The sequence below is a fragment of the Arvicola amphibius genome, chromosome 6 (assembly GCF_903992535.2).
Source record: "Arvicola amphibius chromosome 6, mArvAmp1.2, whole genome shotgun sequence".
Classification (NCBI taxonomy): domain Eukaryota; kingdom Metazoa; phylum Chordata; class Mammalia; order Rodentia; family Cricetidae; genus Arvicola; species Arvicola amphibius.
Window position 1 is genome coordinate 18,249,901 of NC_052052.2, and position 24,991 is coordinate 18,274,891.

The 24,991-nt window shown below is 48.7% G+C and overlaps 1 protein-coding gene across 4 annotated transcripts in view; it reads right to left on the reverse strand.

Annotated features, from left to right (window-relative positions):
* Positions 1 to 24,991, reverse strand: part of Pafah2 (platelet activating factor acetylhydrolase 2) — a 36,352-nt gene that overhangs the window by 8,073 nt on the left and 3,288 nt on the right. For 2 of the 4 annotated variants that reach the window (XM_038333575.1, XM_038333572.1), the window contains exons 2-9: positions 20,150 to 20,284; positions 18,821 to 18,971; positions 17,948 to 18,044; positions 10,601 to 10,669; positions 10,048 to 10,186; positions 8,222 to 8,335; positions 2,323 to 2,414; positions 468 to 638 (exon numbers count right to left, since the gene is read on the reverse strand). In XM_038333575.1, coding sequence (XP_038189503.1) covers positions 468 to 638; positions 2,323 to 2,414; positions 8,222 to 8,335; positions 10,048 to 10,186; positions 10,601 to 10,669; positions 17,948 to 18,044; positions 18,821 to 18,971; positions 20,150 to 20,239 — 923 coding nt within the window. In that variant the 5' untranslated portion in view covers positions 20,240 to 20,284. Of the gene's footprint in view, positions 1 to 467; positions 639 to 2,322; positions 2,415 to 8,221; positions 8,336 to 10,047; positions 10,187 to 10,600; positions 10,670 to 17,947; positions 18,045 to 18,820; positions 18,972 to 20,149; positions 20,285 to 22,598; positions 22,759 to 24,991 lie in introns of all 4 variants that reach the window. The other 2 variants (XM_038333573.1, XM_038333574.1) reach the window with 2 other exon arrangements.

The following is a 24,991-nucleotide window of genomic DNA, read 5'->3' on the forward strand; positions in this document are numbered from 1 at the left end:
CTGCCTCAGCTTCCTATGTGCTGGGATTATAGGTGTGCACCAACAGGATCAGTGTGCTTGAGTGACTTTTAGAGAAGGGCCTATGTTAGGATAATCTCTGTGAACTGGATGATCATGGAGATTCTACAAATCCCCCCAACTGTCAAAGCCTTCTCTAGCCATGGTTTTCAAATCCCCATAGGAGGCTAGAGATGTCTGGAATCCACCCAGACCCAATACACCCATTTTCCAGAAATTACTAAGTAAATCCTACCATGCAGCTACATAAACTGCCAAAGAAATCTCTGTGGGTGAACCTGAGCAGAGAAGAGAGACACATGAAACCCTATAGGAATTGTGACATAGGGATTCTAGCAACATTTTAGATGCTCTTTGAACATATAGAAAGTTCTAGAAGAAACAAAGAGAGTCCCAGCTGCTTAAAAAATGAACAGGATGCTGGGGTCGTGCCTTCGGGGCACACTTACAGGACAGTCACAATCCTGGACTGGTCGTCCTGGGCGCATATCTTCCTCATCAAGTTGACGCTCTCCACTGTCTGGAATTTCTCAGCATTGATAAAGAACACAGGGCCCCGGGCCTTGGGGTAAAAGTCATGTTCCAGAGGGAACATCCAGGCATCCAGGGCCACAGCGCACCTGGGATAAAGCAGATGTTTGAGCTGTCACTGAAACCCAGGCAAGGATACTTAGGGTGGAGGAGGATGGAAAGGGACTCTTCTTTCCATCGGGAGGATGACTCAGAAACCCACACCCTCCTAAGACAATCTTACACAGTCCCCTTTGCTTGTCCCCTGATGTAGGTGGGTCTTCCTTCTATGTGTTGCTTTCACTGGTTAATTAATAAACAGCTTGGCCTGATAAGTCAGAAGATAGGTGGGTGGAGTAGACAGAACAGAATGCTGGGAGGAAAAAGGCAGTGAGGCAGACGCCATGCCTCTCCTCTCTGAGACGGACGCAGGTTAAGATCTTTCCCGGTAAGCCACCACCCTGTGGTGCTACACAGATTACTAAATATGGGTTAAAGCAAGATGCGAGAATTAGCCAATAAGAGGCTGAAACTAATGGGCCAGTCAGTGTTTAAATGAATACAGTTTCCGTGTAATTATTCTGGGGCTCAGCCGGGCGGGAGGAAAAGCAGGCCTACCTCAGCTCCTTCTACAGTCCCCAAAGAGCCATCTAGAACTTGTACTCCCCCAGAGCAAGGGTCAGATTTCCTTCTCTGGATCTACCCTCAGGTGACACACTCCAGCTCTGCAGAATGCCACCTCATTCAATTCACTCAACAGTCATTGAGTGGCCATGGTGGCCGGAGCCCTCTGGATGCAGAAATCAGTGAGAAAGGCCGTATGTACATCTCAGGAGCTCCCAGGACACCAGGGGAGAGTGAGAGTCTTTGAAGATATTGCAACCACAACGCAGAGCTCTGATGCACAGGACGCTACATGAGCCCAGAGCCTGTGTTGAAGAATACCTGTAAACCTTCCTGGTACCAAAAGCAGAACTGTGACACTGAGTCAGAGAAACACCCACTGCACCTCCATCTCAGCATGGGACAGCCACTGTCCACCTAATGACAGGTGCACAGCAAAGCCTCCGCCTCCCATTTCCTTGCTCTCATACATCACTAAGGCTTGACAGCTCAAATGTATCTGACTCTATCCATGCTCCTGAGTCCATCCATGCTCCCCGACTCCATCCGTTCTCCTGACTCCATCCGTGCTCCCCGACTCCATCCGTGCTCCCCGACTCCAACTGTGCTCCCCGACTCCAACTGTGCTCCCCGACTCCATCTGTGCTCCCTGACTCTATCAGTGCTCCCCATTTTCTACCCTCATGTGTATTCATCCTCTCTCTGTTTTGCTCTCACTCGGACTGCATCCACCTAGCCCTTCAAGCTGGTCTGCTCCACCACACAGTCACCAGGAGGCTCTTTAAAATCTAAGACTGACTGTGCTCTGTTTAAAATCCTTTAATGGTGTTCTCATTTTATTTTATTATTTTTTAAGACAGGGTCTTGCTTAGGCTTGCCTTGAACTCTGTGATCCTCCTGCCTCAGCCTCCATAGCACAGAGACATGGGCGTGTAGGTAACGTTTCTTGGCCTGTTTATTTTCTTCACTGTACTTAGTGCTATGAAGTTGCTAGTTGCTTTCTTCCCTCAACAATGTAATCTCTCGAAGTCAGACCTTCTTTAGCTGATCAGTCCTCAGAACACAACCCTTGTGTAACACATCCCTGCTGAATGAATGAGTGAATGAATGAATGAATGAATGAATGAACGGTGTGTGAAGCTCGATGGCATCAGCATCACCGGTACTCACCGAAACCGGACCTCCTGGGTCAGAGCAAGAACAGCTGTAGCTCCTCCAAAGGAGTGTCCCATCACGGCCACCCGGCTCATGTCGATGCCATCCTGAGGAAACCAGGGAACTTAGCCGGGCAGACACTCATAGAGAAGCAGCTGTAAGGGAATGAGGTGAGGCACGATGCCACCCAACCTGCACCATCTGCGCCTCCGGCCAGAGGAGGACGGCACAACACTGAGGCAGAACTGATGTGGGATTTCCCTCTGTATGCTGTGTGTGATTCTGCTTCAAGAGGAAGATGAGCATCCAAGAGGCTCCTTATGGAGTTTGGTAGCCATTTGGGCAAGAAACTGCTCTTGCCTGGACTGCTTGATAAATTAGACATGTGGGAACCATAGAGAAATGATGGCTGAACTTGCCTAAAGGTGAGACGATCCTTTGCGGTTCCTGCTACACAGAAGAGTTGGCCAAATATTCTGCAGGACACAGAAAAATGTGACAGACAAGCTGCCAATATAGGTGGAACTGTCTCTGAGATTTCCTGCTTCATGGAAAAGTCTGCTGGATACTATGGGCCCGTGAGCTGAAGACTAGATACCCCAATGGTACAGAAGAACTTTGGGTGACTATTTAGGCAGCGAGATGTCTCTGTCAATTCTAGAGTTTTGGAAGTTGCTTACAACGCACTTTCTGTTTACTTAGATAATATTATAACCTTCTGGAGTCTTTGACGGAGTTGAAGAATTTATAGTTATAGTTACAGTTTTCCTTAGTTACAATAAAAGATAAAATAAATATAAATATTGTAACTGTAATTCTTGCTTTATACCTGTTTTGTCATATGTAATTTTATCATGTTATAGTTCAAACCTTCCTTTTTTATTTAAACAGAAAAGGGGAGGTGATGTGGGATTTCCCTCTGTATTCTGTGATTACCATTAATGAATAAAGAAACTGCTTTGGACCTATAGCAGGGCAGAATTTAGCTAGGCAGGGAAAACTAAACTGAATGCTGGGAGAAAGAAGGGCAGAGTCAGAGAGATATCATGTAGCCCCGCCAGAGACAGATGCCAGAACTTTAGCAGGTAAACCACAGCCACGTGGCTATACACAGATTAATAGAAATGGGTTAAATTAATATAAGAGTTAGCCAATAAGAAGCTAGAGCTAATGGGCCAAGCAGTGATTTAATTAATATATTTTATGTGTAATTTTGTGTATTATTTCTAAGCTAGCCGGGTGGCCAGGAACCAACAAGCGGCCCTCCCTATTACACAGAATGATGACAAATTCAGGACCAGCCTGGGTTACACAGTGAGACACTGTCACAATTTAAAAAAAGAAAAAGAGGAATCTCTGGTCTCTGGAGTGTAGCTCAGTAGCAAAGAGCACAAAAAAGCCTACGAGTTTGACACCCAGCAAAGAGAAGCAAAGGAGGACTAGGGGACTTTCTGTCACCGGAAGAGCTGATCTTTCTTTTAATCTTTGGTGTGAGCAATCTTAAAGGGACTGCGCTTTTTGTTTTTGTTTTGAAATAGGGTTTGGGTTTTTTTGTTGTTGTTTTGGTTTTGGTTTTTCAAGACAGGATTTCTCTGTGTAACAGTTCTGACTGTACTGGAACTCGCTGTATCGACCAGGCTGGCCTCAAACTCACAAAGATCTCTCTCCAAGTGTTGGGATTAAAGGTGTGACATACTCCTTTAATCCCAGCAGTCAGGAGGCAGAGGCAGGCAGATCTCTGTGAGTTCGGGACCAGACTGCTCTACAGAGCGAGTTCCAGGACAGGCTCCAAAGCCACACAGAGAAGCCCTATCTCAAAATACAAACAAACAAAAAGGTGAATGCCACCACACGGGCTCATCTTGACTTCTGTAATCCCCCTGCTAACACTACTATCTGCTGAGGGCAGGCGTTCAAATGTGTGGGCACCCAAACAGACAAGTTGTCAGGGTTCCACCAGCTCATTGGAAAACACACTGAGAAGCAGCCACCTGCAGCCGCTACAGGAGTGGTTCTCAACCTGTGGGTCACGACCACTTTGCCAAACCTCTACCTCCAAAAAAATTACCATTATGATTCATAACAGTAGCAAAACTAGTTATGAAGTAACAATAAAATAATTTTATGGTTGTGGGGTCACCATAACATGAGGAGCTGTATTTAAGGGTCACAGTGTTAGAAAGGTTGAGAATCATCGGTCCACAGTTCCTGCCTCACAAGCTGGTCCTCAAGGATGCCACAGAGCGCACAGAGGGGAGCACAGGAAACTCCCCCCCACCCACCCATTTAGCTCTGGATTAAGGCCCACTTGTGCAGACAGCAAGTCAGGTTCTCCTTCCTCTGCACGGCTGTCCTGATTTTTATCCACAGCCCAGGGAAGGCTTTGTGCGCTCTGACTGCTCTGTGTCTATTCCGTGTTGTTCCCAGAAGCCTCTGAAGCGTGGCTTTATAAAAAGCCACCGCTCACGCCTGCTAAGGGGCTGGGGAAATCTCCCTGGGCTTTGTGTTCAGAAGCCCTGCTCTCCTCAATGTCTAGCCCAGGGAAGGCGTCCATTCTCCCCCTTGGCTGAGAGAAGCACCCGGAGGGAGAAGCTCTTTTTTTGTTGTTTGTTTTGTTTTGCGAGAGAGGTTTTCTCTGTGTAACAGCCCTAGCTGTCCTGGAACTAGCTCTGTAGACCAGGCTGGCCTCGAACTCACAGAGATCCACCTGCCTCTGCCTCTTGACTGCTGGGATTAAAGGCGTGTGCCACCACCATCCAGTGTGAATGGGCTCTTTAGCTTTTAAAACCTACGTGACTGTTCGTAGGCTTCCAAACTCAGGTTTGTAGAGACGTCTCCCACCCCTAGTTTCCTTTCCACCAGCTGCCTGCTTCCTGCTCCCAACCAGTGAAGGTTTCTTCAGTGTCCTTGTTGAGCTCGTCACTGGGAAGACAGACAGGATGGGCACTCCTCCTTCTCCCCACAGGCGCTCCTCCAGTGCGTGTCCATGCATAGCAGTATTAGTATAGAGGGGTTGCCTCGTTCTTCCCTATGGCTACACTTGACATCACTCGGAAACCGACAGCTGGCTGCTCACTAAAATCTATCCCCAGACACACAGTGAGACCATTTCTTTGCAGTTCCATGTGATGGAGTCCCAGCTAACAGCATGAGCAAAAGTCTAACTTTCAAAGCTGAAAGTTTTGGTTAAGAGCACTTACTGCTCTTGCAGAGGACCTGGATCTGACTTCCAGCACCCAAGTCTGGCTTCTCGCAAGTGCCTGTGACTCCAGCTCCAGGGGAATCCACACCTCTGGCCTCTGTACTTGTGTATACACCCACATGCAGGTGCACACACTAACACATGACCTCAAATAACAAAAATAAATATATATATTTGAAAGTCTAACTTCCAAGGACATCTATTAAAGCTCTCAGGTGCTTCCCTGCCTATGCCCTTCTGCAGGCCTAATGCATTGTAGCCCATGCCCTTCTGCAGGCCTAATGCATGTAGCTCATGCATGCCATTCTGCAGGCCATTAATGCATGTAGCCCATGCATGCCCTTCTGCAGGCTTAATGCATGTAGCACAAGTGAGTTCAAGAGTACAGAGGGCAGAACCCCTCGAATGAAGGGAGCCCAGGGCTGGGGTGCATTTGAGTGGTGGAGAGGCTTTCTAGCTTGTGCCAAGCTCCAAGTTTAATCCCAGTTCTGAAAGGAGCCTGAAGCCCTGGACTGCCTCCTGCCCACCCCCCAGCACCCTGTGAACAGTAGACAAGAGAGACATTTCTATTGGATGAAGGCACCGAGAGGGGTCTAGGTGTCCTAGCAATTAGCATTCCCAGGGGTTCTGAGAGGAACAGCTGGCTCCTCCCAACTGTTTGCTCTTAGGAACAATATAGGATAAATTTACAGACTGGAAACTTGTGGATTAAAAAAAGAGAGAGGAAGGAAGGAAGGAAGGGAGGGATGGAGGGAGGAATAAAGGAAGGGAGGGAGGGAGGGAGGGAGCGAGGGAGGGAGGAAGGAAGGAAGGAAGAAGCAAAACAAACCAAAAGCATGCATTTGTGCCCCTTGATAGCTCCCCAGTGAGCAACACACTCCTCCAGGCAGTGAAAAAGGCTGACTTGGTCAACAGGGGGCTAAATGGAAGCTCAGATTCAGTCTCAGAGGCACAGTTTACTTGGTTGGTTGGTTTCGCATTTCCTCTGAGATCTACCTGGACAGTGGCTGCTGCTGCTCAGTGCCTGGCTCAGATCTCAGGCAGGAGGTCTGGACTTCAGCACTGGGGGACCTGCTTCTCCACTCAGCAGGCAGTCACCAAAGTCCACTGGAGTCCAGGCTCTGCCTCACACACGGGCATGTGGGATTTTCAAGAGGTATTGAGACATAAAACTTAGGTTTTGGGGAACAAAAGTCCCAGGTTAAAACTGATGCTATTTTCTTTTCTTTTTTTAAGTTTAATTGTATTTTATGTGCATGGGTATTTTGTCTGTAAGCCTGGTGCCCATGAGAGCCAGAAAAGGGTGCTGGATCCCCTGGAACTAGAGTGACAGACAGTTGGGAACTGCCATGCGGGTGCTGGGAATCAAACCTGAGTCCTTAACTATAAGCCATCTCTGCGGCTCCTCCACCACGTTCGTAACTAAATGCTGTTTGTAGGTACTCAGACTCATGACGGTCTTCACTCAATGTACGGAGGTATGAAGCCAACTTTGTGAGTTCATGTGGGAAGCCCTTCCACAGCAGTGGAATATTACATGAGCATTCAAAATATGCTATAAGCAGTACCTGGCTGTGCATACCTGAGATACCAGTACTCAAAAGGTAGAGGCAGGAGGACCAAGAGTTCGAGGCCAGTCTCACCTACAGAGTAAGCTTGGGGCCAGCCGGGGACGCATGAGGCCCTGTTTCAAAAGAAAAAAGAAGAAGAGGAGGAGGAGTAGAAGGAGGAGGAAGAGAAGGAGGAGGAGGAGGAGGAGGAGGAGGAGAAAGAAGAAGAAGAAGAAGAAGAAGAAGAAGAAGAAGAAGAAGAAGAAGAAGAAGAAGAAGAAGAAGAAGAAGAAGAAGAAACAGAAAACACTAACTAGCTAAGTGTAGTAGTTCACATCTGTAACTTCAGCACTTGGGAGACTGAGAGATTGAGGCGGGAAGACTGTTTAAGGACAGTCTGGGCTGGGCTACACGATGAGCTCTGAACTAGCCTGGGATATGAATCAAGACACTGTTTCAAATTAGCTAGCATGAAAAAAACACTGTTTTACTATGTGTGAGTGTGTGTGTTGGGGGGGCTACTACATTTTGTTTTGACATTAGAGGGAGAAAAAAAGATTAGGGGAGAAAAACTGGGCATTGGAAGGCAGAAACTGTACCTGCCCAGCCACCAAGTCCACAGCCAGGACAGTGTCATGCCTTCTAGAAGGGGTCCTGGGACTCCCTTAGAAGCCTTCTTAGCCACTTGCCTGAAGTAGACAAGTTGCTGTTCCTCAACACCCTGCCCTTGGAAAGGAACTGTCCCCACTAGCCATGTGGCCGAGTGGGACCCTTAGTCCTGGTGTCCCAACTCCTCTGACTGGAAAGGTGGCACAGCCCAGGCAGGCCAACCTGAATACCCTCTCTCCTGGCACAGTGACTAGGGCCATGTAGACGGTGTCATCCACACAAGCCACTGCCTAGAAGCTGAGAGAGATTTTTCTTTTGGATTCTGGGGCTGTTGGGGCACAGGCCTGGGTTTTAGCAACTATCTTTCTTGCTTGGAATCTGGTGAGAACAAAGGCCACACATGCACAGGGAAACTGAGCCTACAGAGGGGGTGTCAGAGTGCAGAGCTGCTAAGTCCGAGACCCTAGATCCCACTATGCCGACCTGATGTCTCCCGGTGCTCTTGGTGGCTGTGAGGAATATGTGCTCTGAGCCATCCCAGCTGCTGTCGTACCTTCAGGGTCATCAGGTCCAGTCCACCAGGAAAGACGTTGAGGATCGTCTTCCCACCAGAGGCGTCCTGCAGGATCTGCAGCACCCGCACGCACTCTCTCACCCGCTGGTGAACCTGCGACACAGCCAGTCTGCTGGAGCGCCCCATAACCACAACCTCAGCCCCCACAGAACTCAGCAGACACTGTGGTCCCTAGCAGCTCACACGGATACTGACATCGTAGAGAGTGGAGCCAGGAGTTCGGATTCCACTAGCCTACCCTCAGGGCCACCAGGACGGCCCCACGAGATGATGTGCATGAGAACATTTTGCCAACAGAAGGAGCTGTCAGTGTTCTTATTCTTAAGCCTTTGTCTGCCACCCCTTCTCCCGTTAACCCCGCATTTTAAGGACTGACCCCGCCCCGCCCCCAACAACCAGACAATGGATTTTTTTTGGTGGGAATTTTTCTCTTGCCTCTTTCTCTGCAGGCTAGGAATTCTTTACCAGGAATTTTCAAACTTGAGCTTGGCTCTGTGATGGAGGACCAGGGAACACCCAGAGCCTGGTCCCTTACTGATGGCTAACTAGCAGCAGGCAGGGCTGGCAGGAGCTCAGAAAGAAAGTCAGCCTGCAGACAGGAGTTATACAGAGACAGGGATGGACTGGTTCCCTCTGAGAGCAAGTCCCATGGCTGTGAGGCTGCCCCAGAGGTCCCACTCACCTCACCTCCTACCAACGTGAACCAATCAGCTCCGCTGCCACCTAAGCAGGCTTAAAATGAACTCTGTCAACCTCAGTAGCCCTGTGAGTCATACCTTATCTATTCTCACGATGTGGGGAGCTCAGGCCCACTTACGCTGAGGCTTTTGAGAAAGAAAAGTGGTTAAAAGTCTTGCTTGTGGTTGACTGAAGGTCCATGTTAATGGCCTGGTCCCCTGGGGATGCTACTGGAAGGTGGAGTCTTTAGAAGCCGGGGCTCAGTGGGAGGTCTTCAAGTCACTGGGGACCTGCCCTGAAGAGGGATTGGGGAGGCCACTATACCCCACCTTCACTACCACCTGGGATTTTCACCAGATGCCCCAAGCTATAGGTCCACCTGACCTTGGCCTGCCATCTCCAGAGCTAGGAACTAAAAAACGCTGCCCTCTTGTAAGGTAATAGCTTCAGATATTTGCTGGAGAGATGGAAAGATGGCTAGAACCACCATATGGTGTAGAACCACCCTGCCTCCATCTTAGGCTTAAAAGCCATCTTATAGTAAAGACAAAGTCGGTCTGTTCCTGTTTATAATTACACCTGTTTCTCAAGGATTGGGCTAGGCCCACCTGTGACCCTCACTGCCAATGGTCTGTACTGCCTGTTCCGGAATGGCAGTCATGTCTTTGCTTCAAACAGTTCTTTATAACCATTTCGCAACCCTGTCTTCACTTCAAAAGGTTATATGACTGCCTACGACTACCTTGTTATGACTGTGACTACGTTGTTATGACTGTGACCGCCTTGCTAGGCCCATTTTGCAGCCATGTCTTTGTTTCCGGAGGGACTAACTTGTTACACTTATTCTCTACTCCCGTAACTCCGACTACTTTGCCCACCAAATCCCCCATTTAGAAACCCACGAGCTGCAAAAGACTTGTTTTCCTCACATCCAAGGCTAACGTCCTGAACCTTGCCTTGGGGAGACAGCCCGTGTACAGGAGTAAAAAAGCTTGCTTTAATTACTGGCTTGCTTTAATTTGGCCGTGATGATTTGGGTCCCATCTTTGGATTAACACCAGAGGGTGTGAATCCACCTCACCATTCTGATCGCGGTACTGCGACTATGCCACCTGGCACAAGCCTACCTGGGGATTCCTGACGTGGAACTCCTTCTCCCCTTCCTTGATTCGGCGGAAGGGGATCCATTCCTCCTCCAGTGATTCAGTGGGCTGGCTCTCTTGTGGAGTCTGCTTGCAGAAGTAGGTGGTCGAAGCTGACTGGTCCCTGAAGCACACATGCAATCAGAAAGCAAGAAGACAACGGTGAGCTTATTTCTCCCCTTTATCCGTGCTCCCCCCCGACCATGATACATGGGCTCCCTGCTTGGCTGAAAGGCAAGGAGATGGGGGCATGCGTAGGGGAGCAGAGGGCTGGGGATAGACCTGGGTTTGAGCCCAGAGTCACTTTCAGCCAGCTACTGAACATCTTTTAAATGGACGTGATAACTGTTTTGTGTGGTTATTAGAAATCATATGCCGGGGTCAGGGATGTGGCTCAGGGACAGAATGCTTGCTCTGCGCGTGAGTCTGACGCCCCAGCACCGCAAACAGAACTACAGAAATAACACATTAACAGGGGCTAGCCTGTACCCTAGCTCACAGGCATCCACCTGACCGCAGTTCACTGAGGTCTGCTCACCTGTGCTCCGGGAGAGCAACCACGAAGCCCCGGGAGGCCAGCTCCATGCTGAAGGCTGAGTACAGCGCCCTGGAAAGTCACGGAGAGGAGAAGAGATCAAAACCACGGCCCAGCTTCACCCACACTCTGCTAGCGGTCACCTCAAAAGTCTGGCTAGGTGTCACGGGTGGTCCTGAGTACTTTCCCCAGACAGTGCAGCCCTCATCCCTGGGGCTCCGGGGTCTATCCCTGGAGGCAGGGTGTTTGCAAGTCAATCTTCAACCCGAGATGCCTTTCCACCCCACTGAGTCAGTCTACCCCAACCCCAGCTAGATTCTAACTACGCTAATGGATTTGTGTGGACACGTTCCTATGTGTTAACATGTATGTGCACGTGTGTGTCTGCATGTGAAGGCCTGGTGTTGTCTGGTGTCTTTTTCAATCACTTTCTACATTATTATTATTATTATTACCACCATTATTATTTTCAGTCAGGGTTTCTCATTAAACCTAGAATACATCGATTCTATGAGACTAGCTTGCCAGAGAGTTCCAAGGAGCCTCCTGCCTCATCCACTCCTGAACTGGGATTACAGGTGTGTGTGGCCATGGTCAGACTTTACACAGGTTTTGGGGATCAAACTCGTCAGTCTCATGGTTGTACAGCAAGTACTAAACCCACTGCATAGCCCAGGCTGGCCTGGAACTCACAAAGATCTGCCTGCCTCTGCCTCCTGAGTGCTAGGATTAAAAACACGTGTCACGGTATTTAGCATAAATACTTTTTAAAGCCACTTAAGGGGCCAGCTGGGGATGGCGCGTGCCTTTAACGCCTGCACTTGGAAGGCAGAGGCAGGAAGATCTTTGTGAGTTTGAAGCCAGCCTGGTCTACAGCGTGAGGCCTGGACAGCCAGGACTGTAGCACAGAGAAACCTGTCTCAAAAACAAACCACAAACAAACAAAACACCACACAAGGACTGGAAAGACGGTTCATCAGGTAGAGGCACTTGCCTCACCAGCTTAGAACCCTGAATTTGGTCCCCAGGCACACATAAGAGGAGAGACCTTACTCCACAGAGCTGTTTTTACCTTCCACGAATGAGTCCACAAGCACATGTGATGATAATAAATTTTAAACACACAGACAAATCAAAAGCAATTAAAAATTTTCAAGCAGTCATGTTTTTTAACATTAAAAGGGGGCATTGGGATGACTGCAGAGCTGGCTCAGCAGTTAAGAGCACTGACTGCTCTGCTGGAGGACCCAGGTTTGACTCCCAGCGCCCACATGGTGGCTCACAACCATCTGTAACTCCGGTTACAAAAGATCTGGAACCCTTTTCTGGCCTCCAAAGGCACTGCATGCATGTAGTATACTGATATACATGCAAGCAAAACACCTATATACATTAAAAAAAAAAAAAGATGGGCCGTAGATCAGTGGTAGCACACTCGCCTAGCATGCACAGGCTCTGGGTTCAATTCTCAGGAATGCAAAAAAATACAAAGAAAAAGGTATTATAGCCAGTTGATGTAGCATATAACTATAACCCCAGAACTTGGAAGGCAGAAGTAGGAATATCAGGAGTTCAAAGTCATCCTTAGTTATATAGTGAGTATAAAACTAGCTTGTGCTACATGAGTTGTTGTCAAAAAAGGAATGAAGGAAGGGAAGAAGAGAAGAAGGGAAGGAGAGAGGGAGGGAAGCAAGGAAGGAGGGAGGGAAGGGAGACAGGAAGGCAGGCCAAACATGCTAGTACACATGTGCTATCCTAGCACTTGAGACATGAAGGTGGGGTCAGGAGTTCAGGGCTAGCCTTGTCTATGCATCAAGGTCTTGTCTCAAAACAAGAAGAAACAGAGCTGAAGAGACGGCTCAGCTGTTAGAGCACTTGCTACTCCAACTGCCCATCACTCCAGTTCCAAAGGATCTGGTGCCCTCTTCTGGCCACGGTGGACACTTGCACACAAGTGCACATACACACATGCAGACACAACTAAAAAAATATTTTTAATAATTTTTTTAGTTTTTTTAAGATTTATTTATTTATTATGTGTACAACATTCCTTCCATGTCTGCCTGCATGCCAGAAGGGGGCACCAGATCTCATTATAGATAGCTGTGAGCCACCATGTGGTTGCTGGGAATTGAACTCAGGTCCTCTGGAAGAGCAGTCAGTGCTCTTAACCTCTGAGCCATCTCTCCAGCCCTTTAATCTATTTCTTAAGTAAAAGAGAGAGAAAGAGAGAGAGGCAGTGGTGGTGCATGCCGTTACTCCCAGCACTTGGGAGGCAGAGGTAGACAGATCTCTGTGAGTTCAAAGCTAGCCAGGTCTACAAAGTGAGTTCCAGGACAGCCAGGGCTACACAGAGAAACCATGTCTCAAAAATCTAAAAACAAAACAAAACAAAGAAAACAGAACAAAAAACAAACAAACAAGCAAACAAACAAACAAAAAGAAGCAGTCTAACATTACTGATCTATTTTATTTAAGCTATAATAGCCTATAATACTTTTACCTTATTTCACCTACTGTAATCTGTGTTACCCAATCTAATTTCCAAATAAAAACTTTTAATGAATGAAATGTTATTGTAGACTTTTACTCCCATGCAGTCTTTGTACTCTGGTGCATTTTTTTTTTTTTTTTTTTTTTTTTTTTTTTTTTTTTTTTTTTTTTGGTTTTTCGAGACAGGGTTTCTCTGTGGCTTTGGAGCCTGTCCTGGAACTAGCTCTTGTAGACCAGGCTGCTCTGGTGCATATTTTACACTGGAAGCATTTCGCGGCATTGACCCACCATCTTCTAAGCCTTAAAGACTCACACAGAGCTGACAGCTTATGGATCAAACAGCCCTAACAAATGAGAGGTAGTCAGCTGTATCACATAAGAGTATCCCAGAGATTTTCTTTCAAAAATAGAGTGCTCCTTTATATTGCCTGGGATGCAGACGTAGATTAGAACAAAAGTAGTCCCCATAGGGCATGAGATAACTTTATAATGGAAGCCATACATAGTAGAGCAATATTATAAAGTCTGGTTCTCAGATACATTCATGCAACTGTGACATCAGCCCTAAACGTCGGTCTCTGGTTCCCCTCAGCCACTTCTTTGTGTTTTGATGCAGGACTTTATGTAGCCCAGGGTGGTCTCAAACTCACTGTTTGGCAGAAGATGACCTTGAACTCCTGATCCTCCCGTTTCTAGCTTCTAAGTGGTGGGTTATCAGCAGATGCCCCTGTGCCTGCCCTTCTAGCTTGCTTTAACTGAGAGGGAGATAAAGACATTTTGTTTGTGGGTGGGTGTTGCTTTCTTCTTTTACAGCCTATGCCATGTTTACACTTGTGATGCTCTCAGCCTCTCAGGGGCCGTGAGTATAGGCATGTACAACGTGCCCGGGGAAGGAATAAATTTGATCATGCTTTAGACCCTCATATCTGGTGTGGTCTGTTAAACATACCTTCACAACTAAGGGAGAGCCGATTTCTAAGGTTTCCTTCCCATGTCTCCCAAGCTTCCAGAGAGGCAGTGAACTGGAAGAACAACTTCACATCCCTTCCCGGTGTGTACTGTGTGATGTAGACAAGTTGCTGCTCGCTGCTCAGTGTCCAGGCATGCCTATCTGCCTACTTCAGAGGGCGGTGTGGGGACCACGGGGAGCAGTGGCCTTCTGGAAGCCAGCTAGGTGACATTTAGAGGCACAGGCTCCTCCCTGGGAGCTCGGGAACAGTGGCCTTCTGGAAGCCAGCTAGGTGACATTTACAGGCACGGGCTCCTCCCTGGGAGCACGGGAACAGTGGCATTCTGGAAGCCAGCTAGGCGGTATTTACAGCTCAGGCTCCTCCCTGGGATGGGAAGCTACCCGTCCGTGAACAAGGGAAGAATTTCAAGGTGAATTAACCACAGAAACTAAAAGGAAAATGTTCTTTGACCCCCTCCCTCTTCCTCTTGGAATTTCACTCGTGGTTAATGAAGGACGTCTGTACTGGCTCACTCTGGTCTACTGAGGGTTGGACTGTCCCTAGCTTCCTAGTCAAAGGGTCACCTCCAGATCACGTGCTCAGTGCTCTCTCCAGCGTAGCTATGGGTAGGGAGTGCCGTTTCCTAGTTTCTTCTCTCTGATAGGCCAACACACACACATCCACACGTACAAACTCACACACATGCACACGTATGCATGCGCGTGTGCACACACGCACACACGCACACACCCGGCTCTGAAGGCTGAGTGTGACTCTTATATGCACAAGCAGGCTCGCTATCAGTTTACTACAAAAGAAACCAGCATAGAAAACCACACGCTTGCCTCCCCAGCCTTATCGTCACACCTAATCGCCACTGGGGCCTTCAGCTAGTTGCTCTGTCTGTGCGCCACTTGCTGTCATTGCTAATTGGCCAGTTACATTTGTACACCAGCTCCTCTAGTGTGAGTGGCTTTCTGAACGTGTTTATGTCTGGATTTCCCACCTTCCTTTTGTGCCAACGGGGCACCACCCAAGAGGTACTTAAGAGAGGTTGGTGAATGAATGGGAATCCATCAGAACAGCCTTGCGTTCCTTTAAGAATGAATATTTACTGGGAAACTATGACTTCCAGACACGGTCATACGTATGGGGGCACAGAAAACAGGCATGGTGTCTGCTTTCACAGAGGCTACTCTAGCAGGGAGGACACAATCACACAAGTGACAGATGCACTGTGGGGCCATCTCAGCAGCCAAGAGGGAGCACAGCTCTTGCAGATGACCCAAATTCCCAGCACCCACCTCGGGAGGCTCAAAACTACCTCTAACTCCAGCTCCAGGGATCTGATGCTCTACAGTTTTCCTCAGGTACCTATGTTCAGGTATACACATACACACACAAACACACACGCACGACCACATGCGCACACAAACACACACACACGAGCACACACACGCACAACACATGGACGCACACGTAATTAAAACTAGAACAAATCCTTTTTCAAATACGCTGCAATTGTGTTTAGTACTAAGAAGAACAAAGAGTGCTTGGAAACTCAGCCTCATAGGAGAGCCAGGATGAACACACTCAGAAAGGGACACACAAACCAGGTGTGCAATGTGTACTTCCAGTCTCAATACTTGAAAATGTAAAAACAGAATTAAGTTTCTAAAAAGCTATTAAAATGCTTCATCTAGGGCCTGGAGAGATGGCTCAGTGGTTAAGATCACTGGCTGCTTTTCCAGAGGACCCAGGTTTGATTCCCAGCGCCCACATGGTGACTCACAGCCATCCGTAACTACAGTCCCAGGGATCTGACACTCTCAGAGAGAGAGAGAGAGAGAGAGAGGAGGGGAGGGGAGGGGAGGGGAGGGGAGGGGAGGGGAGGGGAGGGGAGGGGAGGGGAGGGGAGGAGAGGAGAAGGTTTCATTTAGAAGAACACTGATGTACTCAACCAATGTTTACTGAGCCTCAATCTGCCAGGCATTCTTCAAGATACTAGCAAGGTCGGATCGGGCTTCTTTTGGTGTAAGACAGGGCATCACCACACAATGCCCACTGAACTCAGGACCCTGCAGCTTCTGCCTTCCAAACTGACCAATGTGAGCCACTACACTCCGCCATCTTGAAAACAGATCTCCTTGCCTGTAGTGTGGACAAGAGCTGGAGGGTTGGCAGCGTCTGAGATGTGTGGCATTCTGGGATATAAAGCCGGATGTATATATTCACAGATGAACCGACAGAGAGTGCACTAACACACCTAAGGGAGAGCAAGCAGACTGCACCCCATGGTGTGGACAGAAAGAGCCCTGAGAGCCCAGTGTCTGGGAGAGAACTGGAGGGCTATGCACCTAGCAGGAACCAGTCCAATAAAAATCTCATAAACCACCACGTGGGAGCCACGGATCCAGTTGGCAGATGTTGAAACCCAGGCGCAGAGAGTATCAGAACTTTCCCCAGCCCTTGTGGTGTACAACTGCCATGGGTAGGGTTTTCAGGTTAGGTCGCACAGGTTAGCATGTCCCCAGATGACCGGAAATTAACTGAAAATCAATGGCATATGAACCCAGGGTGTTTCTGGAACTGCTTACACAAGCTGCATCTGGAAATTTCTCTGCCACCTTGGGTTCTGCACGCACATGTACCATGCACTACGCCATGCCATCATGCTTGGCTATGTCAAAAAGACTACCGGAAACACCTGGGCACAGGTTTGATACTACCGCGTGCCACAAATTGCAGTGTTTTTATCGTATAGACAAAGATCTCTGCTCTTCTGGGCTTAATCACAAAAAACAAAGAACTTTCGTGTTTCCACTATCATTCCTCCATGTGTCGGTATCAAGCTAGCCTAGTTTTGGATTGGACTGGATTAGAATGTTGGATTTTTAAAGACTGGCACCTGGGTTGGCTGGAGAGATGTCTCAGTGGATAGGGAGCACTGGCTGCTCTTCCAGAGAACCCGAGTTTGATTCCCAGCGCCCCACATCAGGTGGTTCGCAACTCTCCGTAACTTCAGACCCAGAGGACCTGACACTTTTGGCCTCTGTGAATACCTGCACTCACACGCACATAGCCACATGTACACACCCACACATGGACATGCGATCTACACACATAATTAAAAAGAATAAAAATAAATCTTGAAGAAAAAGGACTGGTGTCTGGGATGCTAATTTGAGTTTCAAAAAAAAAAGAAGTGTTAAATGAATCTTGGCTTGGGATTAAGATGAAATTTCCAATTTCTGAAATGGTCTCAAGCATAGTTCTGTCATTTTGTACTATGTATTTATGTAAGCCACATTCTCAGCATTGATGATCATAAAATCAAAACTCAATCATGAAAAACCCTGAAGACACTCTAGGACTTCTGGTATCAAATATTTACCCTAGAGTCAATCCCTTATGCAAAAACAAACAAGTACATCCAGCTCATTAGAGGCAAATTTGCTTTTGCTTTTAATGAGTGGTAAAATGATATGCGTACCAAATCATTATTTTAAAATCAATTTCTTTTTTTGGGGGGGGGGTTAAGACAGGTTTCTCTGCATAGTCCTGGCTGTCCTGGAACTCACTCTGTAGCCCTAGTTGTCCTGGGACTAGCTCTGTAGATGAGGCTGGCCTCGAACTCACAGTGATCTGCCTGCCTCTGCCTCCCGAATGCTGGGATTAAAGGTATGTGTCACCACCACACGGTTCCTTTATGATTTCTTACCAGCAAATGTTTGACCTGTATTCGTAGTTTACACACTTTGACAGTGGGCAGTTATGTAACGGGCAGATGGGCAGTAAGGTGGCAGGCAGGTGAGACATCTGTTACTTGACCCTCTGAGACTGCATTAAGACACGGCAACTCTCACAGGGCAAGGGCTATGGTAAGGTCCAGGGACAAAGCTCTTACCTGAAGCCTCCTAGGCCATGGGACAAGATGATCAAGGGGTATCCAGATTCCTTTGTCTTAAAGGGGCCATTCCAGCTAACAGGCAAGCGACAAGATCCTGGCAGAGACACAGGCTGTAGCATCTCTGGCTGCCCGGAACTACAATCCCAAGGGCAGCCTGAGTACAGGCAGGGTGGGCATTTGTGGTCCTCCCCTCTCCAGAACCACCAGGAAAAAAAAATCCACAGAGGCAGTACTGAAGAAATCTGGGGCAGATGTGTGAGATGCCCAGATCATGGGGACACCTGGGGTGGGGACTTGGGATGAAGGAGACAGAACGGCCCAGAGGGCATGTTGCAGGGGTAACGATGCTCCCTGGGGACCAAGACTGTCTGCTATAGCTGTTGGGGTGGCAGTGGAGCAAATGGCTAGTGGGACGTGGGTGAGTGGTAGGGTACCAACCTAACATGTATGAAGCCCCGGGTTCATACATGTTCATACATGTTCATACATGGTTTCAGTACTGGATCAAACCCAGTACTGAAATAAAAGGGGGGGGGCTGTGATCTATAGAGCAGGTAGGAATGCGTACTAGATTTAGGAATCGCAGCCACGCCCCCATCTGACGCTCCAAAGCTACACTAGAGGCTCTTCCCATACCTGGCCCCACAGCTCTACAAAGCCTGGCGGGTGAGCAGGGTAAGGGACTTGCCTAAGGCCCCTGCCAGTACATTACAAAGCCTGGATTGGAAGTGATGACCCAAATTCTCACACATTGAATTCTCTCCATACCAAGGGCTGGATTGTACAAGCTTAAAATTACTGTGTCTGCCTAGGCTTCTCCAGGGGACAGAAACAGGCCACTGGGAAGACCCCTCGGCCAGGCGGCCTTACCGATGCCCAGGTTGAACAGAGACCCCACCCAGCGCTTGTTATACTGCAGGTAGTCAGCCAGGCCCAAGCAGTACTCATAGCGGGGAATCCACAGTGGCTGCTCGTACTTCTCTGATGCTTGGCAGGGGTAGAAGAGTCGGAAGAAGCTCCCCTGGGGAAAAGAAGAGAGCAGCTACTGGGCCCAGAAGCCTAGACACTGGGAGTCAGCAGGAGCCAGCACCAGCCAGGCTGGACAGCAACGCAGAGACTCAAAGGCTTCCTCAAACCCAGAGACGATTTGTTGTGAGCATAAAGAACACATAGCTTATGTTCTTCCAGTCGTCAAGCTGCATTTTTAAACACACCCTGGAACGGCACCACATCAAAACATGACGCGTTCGTGGGCCCAGGCTTGGTGCCAACGGCGGAACTGGATTTGCTCTTCGGTTGAACAGGGTGGCACAGTGGGTCACCCAGGCCATTCTCCCAGGCTATCTCTCAGGAGGCAGCAGGATGCTTGGTCAGAAGGGAGCAGGAGAGAAGTTACCAGGAAGTGGGTGTCTCTCACAGGCCAGAGGAGTGTCCACCCATCAGGAACAAAAACCTAAGAACCTGCTGGGCCCTGGTGACACATGCCTGGAGTCCCAGAGATGGGAGGACCAGGGGCTTATTTAGGGCCATCTTTGGCTACATTTCCAGTTGGAGGCCAGCCTGAACTACAAGAGAAACCTGTCTCAAAAAATGTTTAAAAAGGAGGAGGAGGAGAAAACAAAGAGAAAGAAAAGCCTAGAAACTGGCAAGAGGTTCAGAAGGTGGGAAACAGATGGAAGCCCACCCAAGGCACAGAGTCAGGCCAGTGGGCAGGACCCCTGTGCTCCCACCCCTCCTCCTACATCAGGATGATGTCAGCGCTGCCTCTGAAGCCAGCAGCACCTCCTCCTCGCAGGAGAAAGAACTGAGTTTCCCCATCAACTGGGGAGGTTCTAATATTTTGAAAGAAGAATTTGTTTTTTGTTTGTTTGTTTGTTTTAGGTTTTTTGAGACAGGGTTTCTCTAGAGCCTGTCCTGGAATTAGAGCCTGTCCTGGCCATGCTGGCCTTGAACTCACAGAGATCTGCCTGCCTCTGCCTCCCGAGCGCTGGGATTAAAGGCGTGCGCCACCACTGCCCAGCTGAAGAAGAATTTTTTCAAAGGCAGGAAGACTGGAAAACAGGCCAAAGGGCTGATACCCAAGCCCAGCCCACCTGTACCTCAGGTCCCCAGAACTGCGTGTTTGGCCCTACAGTGGTGAAGACCCCACATAGGTAAGAAGTCGTGGGATAGTGCAGGGACGGAGCTTGGGACACCTACCTCAGGACTCTGACCCTCCATCACATCTGTGCAGCCAACATGGTGGGGTCCCGAGATGGTTGGGAAGCACACAGACTGTCCGGTCCCCATCTCATCACCAGCGGGATTAAAGCCTGGGTGTCCTGAACTTGCTGCCTGAAGAACAGAACACAGAATAGCCTCTTGTTGGTCTTTTCTTTGCTGTTGCTTCTCTAGGTCATGTGCCAACCCTATCTACTTCCTGACACCCTTATCACCCCAACTTTCCCGGCAGCCACTCAATGCATCATTTACGCTCACTGTTTGCCAACATTTTTTTTTTTGCCTGCTGTTTTTGTGATGGTGTGCACACGTGTGAGCAAGTGTTCCACTCCCAGCCCTGCAGACTGCATTCTTCGTTTTCTTCTGGTGGGGTGAGGAGACAGTAGCCATGAGCTAATCCTCAGTTCCTTCAAAACCTACAAACACAGGGGCTGGGGGCATGGTTCAGTTGGTAGAGTGCTTGCCCAGCCTTCAAGAAGGTCTGGTTTCAATGCCTATCACTACATAACACAGTTGTGGTAATAAACACCTGTAACCCCATCACTGGGGAGGTGGTGGCTGGAGGATTAAGTCAGGGGCATCACTGAGCCACATCGTGAGTTCAAGGGCAGCCTGGGATGCATGAGCCCCTGCCTCAGGACTAGCACATGCTGACACTACACCTACCATGTGTTCACCCAGCAGTAACTGCTGTAGTGATCACGCCCAGACAACATTGTCCTTTTAAGGCTAAAAGCACCCACTGAGACCTAGTGCCTCCTGCTGCTTCCTCTGCTAGCACTGTACTGTGCCCCTTACAGACACTGCTTCATCTAACCTTCTCAGCACCTCTCTGAGAAAGGAGGTATCAGGACCAAACTTACAGACGAGTAAACCAGGGCAGAGAGTGTTACCCCAGCGTGAGCGGGGGTGGGCTTAACCCAAAACTCACCCCGTTTAAAGCAATAAAGTTTAGATTCCTATCCATGATAGCCCAAACCAACTGCACAGGCAGGGTCCTTAGCCCACGTGATTTGTTTTGACATTATTCCGATTCCTCTTCTGGGAGGATCAGTGTGCAAGTCAGAGCAAGCCTGGGCAAGAAGAGACTTAGAGGTGGCTGCCGCTAAGGCTCCCATCAATCTCCTCTGGCCTCCACCTCTGTACACACGCTTGCATCACTGAGCAAGCCAAGGTCCTTAGAGACTCAGTGAGCTGCTCAAGGTCCCAGCATAACCGTCACCACACACAGACCACCTGACTGCCAATTATCTGGTCCAGAAGGAAACCCCAGAGAGCCCCCAGAGAGTCTCTTGTGAACTGATGTTGGAAGGAGATGGTTTTTCCTTTCTATTATCCATTTTCCCCTTTCAGTTTTCCGATGCACACTTGAAGACCCGCACTATCACAAAGAGGAGAGGAGCTAAGCTCTGCGGCAGACAGGGACTGGTGCAGCTGGAGAGAAGGAGGAGTCTCCAAAGGTTCCCTCTTTGCGGCTGCAGGACACATGTGGATCACATGACAGCGGAGTAGCTGCAGATCCTGTCATAAAGGAGAGGGAGAGACTGCGTGTGTCCCGAGCGTGGGAGCAGAGAGCAGGGGGAGGCAGGAAAGACACGAAAGTGTTAGCCAAAGACCTGTGAGACACGGGACAGCCAGTGCTGGCTGCAAGGAGACCAAGGGCTGTGTGTACATGTTCCCATGCACCTGTGTCATGCACGCTGCAGGCATGCGGAGGCCAAAGGCCAACCTCGCTTGCGGGTCTCCTGCGCTTCCCTTCCCACCCTTTGAGGCAGGGTCTCTCTTGAGCTAGACCTTGGCACAGAGGCGTCCCGGGTCTGCCTGGCTGCCTGTCATTTCAGCAACACTGGGGTTATAGTGAATCATCAAGTCTGGTTTGTTTTTCATTTCTAAAATTACCTTTATTTACTTAACGTGTGGAAATACATGTGCGGCAGCACGCTTGTGGGTGCCGGAGGACAACTGGAGGGGTTGTTTCTCTCCCATTTTGAGGGTCCCAGAGATCAAAGTCAGTCATGTTTAGCAGCAAGTGTCTCCCCACCTCACTGGCCTCTGGCTGCTGCTTCTTTAATGGCAGGGTCTCTCTACGTAGTCCAGACTGTCCTGGAACCTGCTGTGTACACAGGCTAACCTCGAAGTCAGAGACCCACCTGCCTCTGTCTGAGTGCAGGTGTTACAGCCATGTGCCACCACAGCCCTTTTTTTTTTTAATGTGAGCCCTAAAGATCTGAACTCAGGTCCTCCCATCTGTGAGACAAGCGCCTTAGCAACTAAGCTAAGTGAAAGACCCAAGCCTGCCAGCTCCTCTGCCATCTAGCTTGGGCACCTTAACCTAATCTTTCTAAACTTCATTCTGTATCTGCATAAGGGGATTTGGCTCAGTCTTGTGGTTGCTATGGAGATAAATGAAACCACACAATTAAAGTACCTTGCACAGTACCTGGCAGGAGCAAGTATCTAGCTACATTCATCGATGGCAAGAAGAGCAGAATCAATGGCATTTGGCAGCTGTGTAGATATGGGAGCCAGCGGAGAAGGGGATGCAAAGGTGAGGCGGGGTCAGGGTTTGGTCTCAGCTGAGATCAGTCCTAGGGTGAGGCATCAGGAAAGTATGTTTGAAAAGAGTCACGAAGGTGGGGGTGTAGAGAGCTCTGGTGACGCTGGCAGGCTTCTGAGAGGGCCCAGCAGCTAAATTCTGCTTGGAAATAAAAATCAAAACCAAAGACGACAACTGACCAGGCTGGGGCTAAACGGAAATCAGGTGAGTTCCCCAAACTCGTGTCGACTGATGCTCAAGGACAAGACGGGGGATAAAGGCCAATCTCACTTGCAGACTGCAACGAAGAGACATCCAGCCTTATTCCTCATAAACGGCACGGGAGTCAGTCAGGGATGTCCATTGCTCATCTCGGCTCCACAATTCATGGCAGTGCCTAACTGGGGCCTCTCCCTCAACCAGGCCCAGGGAGACCTCCTAGCCTGCTGAGACAAGTTGCTAAATCTGGCCTTCCCTCCTCTCAGGTCTGAGCACAGCCCCTCCTCCCCCAGACTCCCCACACAGGCTGCGAGGTGCAGTGTCTAGCCTGGCAGCCTCAGTGACTTGCTTCCCTCCCATGACGTCCGTGTGAAATCCATGTCAGAGGTTTATGAACTTACTACCCAAGCTCGCTGCAATTCTTAACTGTATTTCCTCCATTTTCAGGAGAAAAAAAAAAGCACTCTACAAGCTATGCTCCCAACTCCAAGTTAATGTTTTCAAATCCCAGGTGTTTCCAGTCAGCAGGATTTGAAGATCTCTGAGAGAGGGTCTGTCATTCAGACACGCATGGTCACACACACACAACAAACCCTGAGTGTACCCTGTGGACTTTACCACCATCTCACTGCACAAATCGCCATGACCACCCAGAAACACATGGGTTAATGTAGGCAAGATGGCTCGGCAAGCAAAGGAGCCTGCCTCCCAGCCCGATGGTCTGTGTTCAGTTCCCAGAATATACATCGTGAAAGGAGAGATGAACCTCTGGCCCCGCACATTCGCCACAGTCCACGGGTGCCCAGTCACACACGAATAATTAACTGTTAAAAATTACTTTCTCCAATAATTGCTATTTAATTTTTAACACACATATGCCTTTCCCCTTCGTAGAAACTCCACAGTGCAAAGACCAAACTTTAGCAGGTGATGGTGGTGCACACCCTTAATCCCAGCACTCAGGAGGCAGAGGCAGGTGGATCTCTGAGTTCGAGGCCAGCCTGGCCTACAGAGCAAGTTCCAGGACAGTCACAGCTACATAAAAAAAAAAAAAAAAAAAACCCTGTCTCAAAAAACAAACAAACAAAAAAAGTCATGCTTTCTCCCTGTAGGACAAGTGCTTTTCCCAGGCAGCAAGAACTCGCTCTGTCATCTTTAGGCTTCAAAATCTTCCAATTCTTCTCCTCGGTTGTTCTGAGGCAGGGTCTTTCTGGGTAGCCCAAGTTGGCCCCAAATTCACGATTTCCCTGTTCACCCCTCAAGTGCTAGGATAATCAGCGGGTACCACTATATTCAGCTCAGTTAGTTTTTAATCTGTCATGTTTATCAAAAGAATAAAGTTCTTATGCTATAGAAGGAAAAGTTTTGGTGACTTTGAATTCCATCTCTGTTACTTACCAGCTGGTTGAGAGCTATCTATCTATATGTGTGTGTATACATATACATATTTACTTATTTATTTAAATATATTATATATACAACATTTATTTATCTATTGGAGGGGGTGCCATGGCAAGCCATGTGGAGATCAGAGGACAACCTGCAGGAGTTGGTTCTTTCCTTCCACGATGTGGGTTCCTGGGATAGAACTCGGGTCATCAGGCGTGACTGTGTCTTTACCCACTGAAAAACCCAGCCAGCCACATCTGTGAAATCTTCAACCGATGCCTTAACTCTAACCCTGTTATCTACAGCTACTCACAAGGTCAAAGATTAACGTGTGCAAAGTGCCTGGCATACTGAAGACACACGGAAGACACTATCGCTTCGTGAGGCAGCTCTATCTAGTCTAACTATATGACGGCTCCAAGGAAAATAGGGACACGTCACACGCGATGCTTCAAGAAGGAAACTGATACAGCCTAAGACCTGGTACACTGTAATTACTCATAAGACATTAGCAAATAACTAGCAAGGCTGTGGTTTTCTTTCAAAACACCCAGCTGAGACCTTCCATTTTTCCTGGCATAGGTTCCTTTGGCAAAATGAATCCTTCTCTCCCAGGTTTTCCATGCCTGAGACACACCCACCACTAAAGAGGCCCAGAAGAGCCCAAAGGGAAGGGA